The sequence below is a fragment of the Zeus faber genome (genome assembly GCF_960531495.2).
Source record: "Zeus faber genome assembly, chromosome: 1".
In the NCBI taxonomy this organism is placed as follows: Eukaryota; Metazoa; Chordata; class Actinopteri; order Zeiformes; family Zeidae; genus Zeus; species Zeus faber.
This window is the reverse complement of record NC_137193.1, coordinates 32,059,090-32,070,326: the sequence shown is the minus strand read 5'-3', so window position 1 is coordinate 32,070,326 and position 11,237 is coordinate 32,059,090. Positions and strand designations below refer to the sequence as shown.

The 11,237-nt window shown below is 43.6% G+C and overlaps 1 protein-coding gene across 1 annotated transcript in view; it reads left to right on the top strand.

The window, feature by feature from the left end:
* Positions 1 to 7,216: 7,216 nt before the first annotated feature.
* The window catches only part of LOC307247508 (retinoic acid receptor beta-like), a gene marked incomplete at its 3' end in the record, with an annotated part of 64,932 nt that continues 60,911 nt past the window's right edge, over positions 7,217 to 11,237 (top strand). The window contains 1 exon segment of the mRNA XM_080023666.1: positions 7,217 to 8,091. Coding sequence (XP_079879792.1) covers positions 7,941 to 8,091 — 151 coding nt within the window. The 5' untranslated portion in view covers positions 7,217 to 7,940.

Below are 11,237 nucleotides of genomic sequence, written 5' to 3'. Positions count from 1 at the left end.
TTTTGTTTTTATTCTTTTATCTGGAAAGATTTCTCGGCGCGGCCAGCGAGCTCTCGCGGACCACTAGTCTGCACGGCGATTGATCGCCCTGATATATTGGTGAAAAGATTTGATTGCATTCAGCAGTGGTTTTGCCGATGATAAACTAAGTATAAGTGAATCCGAGTTGGGCTTTTGCCCCGGACCTCCAAGCAGCCGGGCTCTGCCAAGATTTTGCAGCAACTGCAGTACACACGCCCACTCGCACATGAACGCATACATGAAGCACGCACACACTATCAAACAGTAATCTGCCGGTGACACAGGTCTGTACCGCTCCAGTCTTTTGTATTTCAGGCTAAACGGGATGCGATGTTTCGGCGTGGGAAAAGTAAAGAATGTGAAGCGCTCCCATTTGAGACACTGAGACAGAAGTGTAATTACCGCATCGCAAATCCACCCAAATCCCCAGCGGGGTGGGAACTCGTGGCCGTGAGGAGCGCTTCACCCCCGCTCACAGTAAACGAGCTCACTTTATTGCCAGTCGGTTTGTAATTGGGCTCGCCCTTCGTACGTACTTTTGGCCGACGCCACGCGCCTTTTAACCAATCGGGATCAGGTGCGCGGACGCCTTTCATTAGCTGTGGCTGTCGTTTCGAGGGCGCGACGGTAATGTGCGCCGAAGGGGCTCCTGACGCCACTTGGCGCGCCCTCAAACCTGCAGCTGCGGAGCTATTGGAGAGGTTGGGTTTTTCGTCTCTGTCGGTTTCGGGAATTTTAAAAAAGGAGCACAAGCCTAAATAGCGCGGCTGAGGGTTTAGCCATTAGCGCTAATTAGAACCAGAGGAAAAACTACTATTTAAAGATAAGCGCTTCGTGCATTTATTTTCCTGGGAGACAAGCCGACCGTGGTTGGGAGGTGGAGGATGGAGGTGTTTGAAACTTTGTAGGTATGAAAAGGCACCCAAATCAAATCTCATTGGATGTTGAAATCCAAGGGCAAATACTCCAATGATTAAATAGTGACTCAATTTAATTTAATGTCATATAATTTTAGTCCTCTTTTTTTACATTTACATGAACCGCTCTTTTTTCCCCTTTTTTGTAAAAGCATCTCTTATGCATCCATAAATGGTGGTGGTTGCTCGCCGCCGTTGTTTACTATTTGTCGACCAAAACATCTGGAAGGGGATTGAAATATCGACCGATGACAATATTCTGGAATGAAAGAAAGCCAGAACCATTAAGGCACTTTTGATATTAACCGGAACATTTTGAAAGATGTTATATAACACAGTGTGTATTTTCCAATGGATTATTTGACTTTTTGATTGTGTCTGATGATTCTGTCAGAGCGACAAACCGATGCTACACCAATTCAAATGCGCCCTTTTGTGGACGCATCTTCAGTTCCGTTCCGTTTTGTTACTATGTCTACTTGTCATAATCACTTATTTTTACATTAAAGCAACATTCTTATCGTTTTTCTGCATGTCCATAAACCTTGCATTTGATATTGGTCATACTTGAACCAATACCAAATACTGGTCAATACTTGGGTCAACAGCGGCAATCAGCGGTCAGTTATTACTGAATAATACGCCGTTTGTTAATATTGACCGTTGTCCCGGGCAACCATTTCTCCGCCTGGATCGGCGTCCCTCATTTCATACCTTCATGCCTACATGCTAATGCTAACACAAGCATTGATACTTCATAGAAACTAAAATGGAGGACTTGAAGAGATGAATGCAAAATGTAGGGCAAAGGTTTTTTTGTACATGGAATAGTTTGCTACATTGCTGCAGTGTTAGCGGCGTTGTGGACTATTTTCCTTAGGCCGGAAGCTTTGCAGTCACTCGGGTTGACTTGTGACCCACGGGTTCAGCGGGTTTGGGCGGGTGAGGGTCAGCTATAAACTTTGGAATAAATGCGGGTGGGTTGCGGGCAGAAGAGTTTAAAATATTTGTCATATAATGTACCATACATTTTCATCATTCAGGCCCGATGAATTTATCACCATTATTTTAAGTTATGTATTTTGCTCATATGCCTTTTATGTTGATCACATCTATAATTCAATACAAGATTCGGTCTACAATATATATTTGTTGGTTGGAAATCTCATGGTCTAGAACATTTGTTGAAAAAAATAAAGAAAAAAGTGGGGTTTATCTGGATCTTTATCGTCCAGGTGTTGGACAGTTGCGGGTGGATGATGAGCGGCTGGTTTTGGGTGATAAGCTGACCCGCGCATCACTACTAGGGATACTAGCTATAAAACTGGCCATACTATTTATAAAAACATTTCAAATCACTATTGTGCTTGAATTTATTATTTTATTTCGGAAGTAGCGGTGTAATAAGCGGGATAATGTGCAGCCAGTGGGTCATTTTGGCGAAATAACCCCCTTCAGAGGGAACTTCACTTTGCGTTGGGGTTCTGATAGCCCTGTCGGGTGATTATTTATGTCCAGACAATTTTTTGGGTGGAAAGAGTCTAGACACCCAGACACACCGTTTGGCTCCAGGGGATGTTTCTCACTGACTGAAGCCAAACTTCTGAACAGACAGAAAGCAAAGACGCAAACTCTGCAAAGTTTCAATGTATTAGCAAGGCAGAGGACACGTATCGGCTGCCGCCAGACGTATAAACGTACGATTAAAAGGCCCTAAAAAAAAAAAAAGGACGATGTCTTAGATGGGGCCTTTGTTTGCTTTGCCATTGTTCAGAATAAAACGCTTTCCCTCTGTGTTCTGAGCGCAGGGGGAAAGCCCCGGCCCGCCAAAACCTCCCCTTCCCTGCCTCCTCTCGGCTTTGTTCACCTGTATTTTTTTCAAATCGGCGCGCGGGAGCAAGAGACGGGGCTCTTTTGAGCAAGGCGGGGAGCTGAGAAGACTTTCATTCTTCCTTCCGCATATTTTTTTTTACCCCTCACAGCATTAGGGGGGAATATAGGCTTTAGGCTCTTAAATCAAGCCGCTTCGTCCATTGTGAAATAATGTTCATCTTTAATGTGACAAGGTCACCTTTTGTTGAAGCCATAAAAGGCGTATTTGCTTGATCTGGGGGCGACAGTGGCTGAGTGGTTACGCGGTTAAACACTTAAATACGGTTTTGTTGTTGAGTGCACGTAAACAGGCTGAAAGGAACAAGCGGCTTATCCCTGAGCACTTACGATTTTCGTTTGAATGTTCATTTTGTATTCTCTACGGCGGTATATATACTGCATACAAATACGTATAAAAAACACAAAACAACAACAGAATTTATAAATACTTCCTGCGTTCATTCCATTGATTTGAATGGCCCGCTGTATCTTTTGAGAGTCCATACCCAATTTCATTTTGATAAACAGACTTTTTTTTTTTTTTTTTTTTTTTTTTTAATGCCAATGCCTTACCATGCAATCTCTTACTCGGTTTAAATTAGAAGAATTTATGCAGATGACGCTATGAAAATTAATCCTAATCTCCGCTTCCCTTTCAGCACCTATCGCGCCGCCGTACAAACGCATAATTCCGGCGTGGCGCTATGGCACCGTATGCGACCCGGGCCGATAAATATATCTGCCTTTGTCACGCATCTTTCAATTAAATTATCAATAGGGTGTAACTAAACACAGCCTTTATTTTTTTATATAAACGCGGCACAACTGTGGAACCGATTGCGCTGCGGAAGCACCATTCTTTGTAATGGCGCTTATTTAAAGTTTAGATTCCAGTTAGGGGTGAAAAAGCGAGGACTGATACTTTAATCCGGGGGAATTATACGGTTAAGTTATCCGCTGTTTATTCTGTTGAATCCACCAGCGCTCGGCGAGTCTCCTTGCATAGAAAAGAAAATACTTTAGAAAGAAAAGAAAGGTACAGTTAAATGTGGACACTCTCAGAAGTTTATCCCTGGCCTCCGTTAAATGGTCGTCTGCGCTCATGTGTTACGGCCCGGTTGAGGATTGGCTCAACTAGTGGCCCGGGGGTGTTCCTTTTAGGCCGCTTTATAGGATTCCCAAAGCAGCTTATCTTGATGGAAGGGTTCATTATCGCCTTCTAATTACAGGTGGACTTTTATTTGCAGTGGTGTATTCAATTACCTGGAGCCGCTTGGCTGGTTTTGCGCCCGCGCACACGCGCGTTCGTGTGCGTGTGCGTGTGCGTGTGGGTGAGAGTGTGTGTGTGTGTGTGTGTGTGTGTGTGTGTGTGTGTGTGTGTGTATGTGTGTGCGTGTGCGTGTGTGTGCGTGCGCGCGTGGTAGTGAAGGGGAAAAGGGAGAGGCCGAAGAAGAGAAACTTTGTGTGGGCTTGTCTGGTGTGTATGTGTGTATGTGAGGCACCAGAGGTTACTGTTACATCGGGTGAACAGCAGGGGGTCAGGTTGTGTGTATGTGTCGGGGGCTGGGGTGGGGTGTGGTGGGGTGGGTGGGTACAAGCGGTTCCTTTTTCAGGCTCCCTGCAATATTCATGAGCTCCGTAGGGGAGAGTTCGCTCCCCTCACAAGTTTTTAATATTTCGGCACTATACGCGTACAATACATATACTTACATTAATATTCACTTTTACCTCGCCCACACGTATATGGATAATTTAAAAAAACATGTTTTTCCCCCTCCATCCACACCAACGGTCTTTTTGAAAATATCTCCGTCCACAAGAGAACGCAAAAACGATAGAAAACACGGACATAAGCATGCCGGCCAGTGGGGGACGATAAAACTTGATGTCTAACGCAACAGAAGAACATTGGGAGCATGTGCATTAATGGACTTCTTCCTGATCGGCGAATACAACAACACAGCACAGCATTGGTGTTCTTTGAACAGAGGGGGAGGTGGATCGAAAACTATTGGTGCAGTGTATTTATACATGTCCGCACGGCGGTATAATGATGAAGTAACGCTCTTTGTAAACATGGAATTAAGCTACGGTGACCAGACGTTCCGGTTTGCCCGGGGTTGTCCTGGTTTCATGCTCCCCGTTATGCTCTGTTACACAGGGTGTTTTTTTTGTTTGTTTTTTCATTCCATTTCAATAAATACATCTACTATAAAAACACACTGTTATTACTGGTTTTGTTTGGAGAAACGGGGAGCGGGGACGCACAGCGGATCGCACAGCGGTCAGTGCAGATCGTGGCGCCACCAACCTTTTTTTTTAGAAAGGTTAAAATTACGGAATATTTACGGGGAAATACTCTGCAATAATCCCAACAGTACTAGCCACATGTAAACACACCGGTAGTCTGCCGTTGTTTGTAGGTTTCTGGCGCATGCTCAATGTGTGAAACAACGAAAAGACATGTAAATCGAGGTCATGACATTATCGTCGAGACCTCTGTTTCACCGGTCCACATGAATATGCCGAAAACTGAGTTTCGAAAAAATCTCCACCCTGGAAGGGCTTTTTCAAAAGCTTTGTTTTGGACTTTGTGTGGACGGGGCCTAAAGTCGCAGCCGGCCTGGGTTCAAATTTGGCCGGAGTCCATTTGCTGCATGTCATCCCTCTCTCTGTCTCCCCTGCCTTTCCTGTTTATACTGTCACTGTTGAATAAAACATGAAAAATGCACAAAAATATGAATGAAATAGGAGACAGAAAATAAAAGATTGTCTTAAGAGATGAAGTGTTTATTTACATTTTAATTTTTTTTCCTGGATTTGCAAGGGAAAAATTCAAGTTAACTGTTTTACAAGGTTTATAAGTGACCCCCCCAATAACACTCATATATCTGTAACACATACTGTATTCATAAATAAGTTCATATATATATATATATATATACATATTTAAATTAAGTTAAAACATTATATGCAAAGGATAACCATTAATCACGAGATTTTAGGGTTTGAATCAGTTGGGGCAGTCTAACCAGAAATAATAATTCCCTAAAAGGAGATAATAGTAAACCTGAGAGGTAATTTGAAAAAAATATAAAATAAACAAAAAACAACAGATAAACATCAAATTGTAAATTGGTGTATGGTGAAAACTGTAAGGCATATATCCCATGGTCCAAACCTTTCTCTCATACATCCTTTCTGTCCTCGATTAAACCAGACCTGGGCTGTCAAACGTATGGATTGGTTGTTGTTACACCGTGGGATGGAGGTCTGAGCATGCACATGCACAACAGTCAGTTGGAATAGATATTACACTTTTTTCCCCCCTAACCCTCTCTCATGTCTCTGTTTCATTTGACCAATTTTGATCGATATGAATGACTCTAATATCTAAAAACTCCGCAACTACACAACAACTGATTCAGCAGTACTGCTGTATCAGTTGTTGTGTAAAATTCACATTGACTGTGGATTTTTAGACATATATATATATAATTATATTTATTTATGTATATAAAATTATATTTATTTATGTATGTATACATCTATATATTGTTATATACATTTTTATTTTGAATATCATCAAATGTATTATTTATTTAAAAATGTCTGTATTTTACTTTTTAATTTATTATTCCTCCCAAATTATCCCGTTGCTTGCTCCAAATCAGCCCCCTCCGCCCTATCTTCGATACCAGCCCTCGACTAGAAAAAAAAACAACCCCAAAAAAAAACCCCAAAAAGAAGCGAATCGGCATTTTAAACGTCTACGCTAGAAGCGTCAAAACAATATCGCTTTTTTGACACGACACCCCGTGACACGCGTGTCGCGTCGCGGGCTCTGGCGTCGCGGCGAACGGCATCGCCGCGCGTGGAAAAAAAAAAATGCCTCCAAAAGTCAAAAAAAAAAAAAAAAAAAAAAAAAAGGGGGAGAAACGACGGCTTGTTGACACAGTAATGATTATTATTTTGCAGTTGGGTTAGTGTTTAGTGGCGGCTTTAAAACACGCCGCGTCTCCCCCGCAGAGCTGCGCGCACGGTGCGGGCCCCCCCCCCCCCCAGCGCTGCGGCTCCGCTCGGTGATGTCAGAGCGCGCGTGGGTCATTTGAAGGTGAGCAGCCTCGCGAGGGTTCACGGAAAGTTCACCGGCATCCGTTAGGGCGAGATCTGGTTCTCTGTGGCGAGGGGGAGAGAGAGGGGGAGAGAGAGGGGGAGAAGGAGAGAAGGAGAGAGAGAGAGGGGAGGGAGGGAGATATATATAATAAAAAAAAACAAAAAAAAACAACTAGTTTGGAAACGAGCCGCGCGGAGGAAGGATAACCCATTCGTCATCGAAAAAAAAAAGGAGGGTGGGGAGAGAGAGGGAGAGAGAGAGGGAGAGGGAGAGAGAGGGAGAGGGAGAGAAATGTGGTGGTTTTGAAAAAACAAAACCAAAAAGAACAAAAAAAACAAAACGCGATCGGTGTGTTTATTTGTGGCGGAGGGGGAAAAAAAAACAAAACACCCCACACAAAAAACAAAAAAACAACAACCGGGGAGAGATGGACCGCTTTCTCCCGTGACGGTGGAACCGGAACGCGAGCGAACGCGGCGGCGGCGGCGGCGGCGGCGGCGGAGTGGACAGGACGGGACGGGACAGGGGGGCGGTCCGGCCCGGTCCGACGCGATTAAAAGAAAGAAACAACCAAAAAAAAAAAAACAACAAAAAACCGACAAACGAAAAAGAAACAAAACGCGATTGGTCGTCGGGGGCATTATGGATTATGGACGCGTGTCAGCGCGTTGACTGGACTCTTTTTGTATTATTATTATTATTATTATTATTATTACTATTATTACTATTGTATTTTTTTGCAAAAGCAAAAATAGGGAAACAACCGTTCGGATCGACTGAGCCGAGTTTCCGTCATCATCGCCAGACCAATAACAATAACAAAAATAGCAACAATAACAATAATCGACGTCCGCTGCGGGACGAACGTCAAGGTTCCAGCGTCAAAACGGACAAGACTTTGATGGAGTTGTGTAGCGCGTTGATTTCCAGCCACACGTAGAAGAACAGCAACGATAAAAACGACAACAACAACAACAAGAGATAAAGCGGCCGCGATCGCCGCTGCCGCCGTCATGTTCGACTGCATGGACGTGCTGAGCCCGGGCCAGATGCTGGACTTCTACTCCTCCGGCCCCTCGTCCTGCATGCTGCAGGACAAGGCTCTCAAGGCGTGCATCAGCGGGCTGGCCCACCGGGACTGGCAGCACCGCCGGAGCACGCAGTGTAAGCGCCCCCGGCTTTATTATTGTTGTTGTTGCAGTACTGTAGTTGTTGTATTTATTGTTATTTATCATTTGGAAGTGTTTATGTGCTTGTGAGGATCGACTTCTCCATTTGGGACGGTGTGCGTTTGCCTCCACTGCGCCCTTCTCTACTGTAACTGTAACTGGGTTATCAATTCAGCGGACCTCAGGATATGTGGTACTATACAGATTTGAATGTTTGCAAGGTTAAGACGACCAAAAAATGACAAAATAAATAAACAAAAAACTTTGGCTGTCACCTGTAACAGCCCCCAACACGAGAGACCAAATGTCAGAATGTCTTGCTGGGGGACCAGAGGTGCCACTCTCTTAACTCTCTGATAATAATAATAATAAAAGTAATAATAATAATAACGATAATAATAATAAGGATATGCTTAATAATTACTCTTAAATAATAATAACTCCTCAACTGACTCTTCCTGGAGTCGTTCATGAATGTGACATATACTTCAACTGTCATTTTTCATTCCTACTGTGTGGGGGACCCATCAATTAAAAGTAGTGCAAACAGCCCTTGACTTGCTGATGTATGCCTTTCGCCCTCACCCCCGTCACCCCTTGGTCCTTAACACTGGAATGCACAAAGTAAACCCAAACAGGGTTTCCACACCTCCTGGCCCCAGCGGTGAGTTGACAGGCTGGGTGGGGTTTGGGGGGGGATTCTTCAGCAAGTCGTGGACGGCGCCCACTGACACTGATTTAGATAAATGGCCTGCAGACTTCTCAACAAGGTTACACCGTCAAGCCCTGGGTTGTGGATCACCGGTTGTTTCCAATGCTCTTAGACAGATTGATCTGTCTTTTATTTTATTTTTTTAATGTTTTTTATTTTTCCCAGAAGACCTAACATGGCCACATGAAGGCCCCCCCCCCCCCACACACACACCCACACACAAACACACACCCCCCACACCACAGCATTCCTAGAAGGATTATAAAGCACTTGCACTTTATCTCATTCCTCGTGCAGTTCATACTGGTTTCCAGTGCGGCCACACCTCGGCAGTGTATCGATATGATGTAGTTATTGTGATATGAAAGATGACAGTTTTAGGACCTTAATTGTGAACTTAACCTGGTCAGTAAAGTGATCCAGCTTTCTGAACTTCTTTGACAGTTCTAGTTCAGTGATGTTTGCAATAAGCATCTCTACCAACTTGATCAAGGAGAAATAGATAGACAGACAGACAGACAGACAGACAGATAGATAGCAATATCTATATCCATCAGGAATGGGTATGCAACATTGTTTTGTGTGTTTTCGGATTTGACACCACATGTAATGTGTCATTCTGGATACCAAAGTGTTTTTTTTCAGATACACTAGTATAACACAGGGTCATCCTGAACAATGAAATTCAAGCGATAAATACGTAGAAGACATTGAATTATTATTAATTTTTCAAAGAAGGTATTCAATTGTTAAAAAGAAAAACAAGTCCACATAATTAAAAATAGACATAGTAAAAAGAGAAACACAATAATAGAATGTTAGGAGCAGTACTGGGGAATGTCAAAATTGGGAATGTATAATATGTATCCTGATGGTTGTAGACAGGGAGAGTATGACTGGACAGTGGAGGTGTGCTGATGAATATGTACATTAGACTGGGTAATTTGTAACAAATATACAATTGACCAGAGCATATGTAAAATTGTTAATGTGTCATCAGTATGATGGTGTTGTGACGTGTTGTGTCAGCCAGGAATGTGTGCTGAGGCTCCGTTGAGTCCGTTACGCTTTTAAGTGATTTATTCCGATATGATGGCCCCTAATGACCAGGGCGCAGATAACGCTAAGTGTGGCCTAGTTGTCGTGTACCGTGGCGTTTGCTCTCTCAAGTGGCCCTTATCAGCGTTGGTGGTGGGTTGTGTGTGTGTGTGCGTGCGCGTGTGTGTGAGGAGTTAGTGGAGAGCGAATATGTGCATATATGCACCACTCAACCAATACACTGTCTATGATCCAATATCCAACGAGTAAAGTTTTTTTCCATAAATTAGAAGAACCATAAAACTGCTGTTTTATTCGTCCAAATCATCCCCCCCATTGAAATCGTCTCCGGTCACGAGTTCTCTGTTAATCCGTGGAAATCTTCAAGTGTTTTTTTTGTAAGCACCATTTTAATAAAAATAAAATGCAGGCTGTCTCATCTGCGAGGCTGCGGCGTTCTAAAAGTAGGGTGCCCTTCTGAGTGAAGGCTTTTCATGCTCCGCGCGATTGTAAATAGAGATACTGAGGAGTCTCTTTTGTGTGTTTGTGTGTGTGTGTGTGTGTGTGTGTGTATGTGTGTGTGTGTGTGTGTGTGTGTGTGTGTTGTTGTGGAGATCAGTTAAGAATGTCTCCCGGTGGATCAATGAAGAAAGCCCACATTGTTCTCAGGGTATCTAATCATGTTTTGTGTGTGTGTGTGTGTGTGTGCGTGTGTGTGTGTGTGTGTGTGTGTGTGCGTGCGCGCGTTTGCGTGTTTGGTTAACCAACCAAAAGTAATTTGGTAATCCTCCCTGGTGTTAAAGGAAGGCATAAAATGATATAATTAGCGCTCTGAGGTGCCTTTGATTGGCAATATAATAATAATAATTAAAAAAACAACAGCCCCTTTGCTTCACGTGCTTCCCAGGGTCTCATAAGTCAGGACTCGTCAGTCGCTAACTGGATCGGAATGACACAATGTTCATTTTTTTATTTCTTGTTTTACCCCCTCCCATTTAATTGCATCCATAGTTTGCGGCGGTCGGGCCCTGGGTTGGACACCCCTCCCTTTGCTTGAATTAGCTGCTGTTCCTTTGAATCGTCTGGGTTTCGGATTTCCAGCTTGGCCGCCGGGTCGGCGAGGTGTTTGCGTATTAATGAATTTATTTTTTTGTACGGATGATGGAAAAAATCTCCGGGGTGTTAATTATCCTGCGCTGACGATGAGACGGCCCTTAATGCCCCCCCTCCTTTTTTTTGTGTTTAGACTTTAATTAGGAATGATCAAGGACCCGACCGGCAAGCTGAGAAGTCGCTGGGTGTGCTGGCCTTTTTTTTTTTTTTTTTTCTGCGTGGGGATCCCTTAACATGGGACCCGCTAAACATGACCGCCAAAAAATATATATAATTAC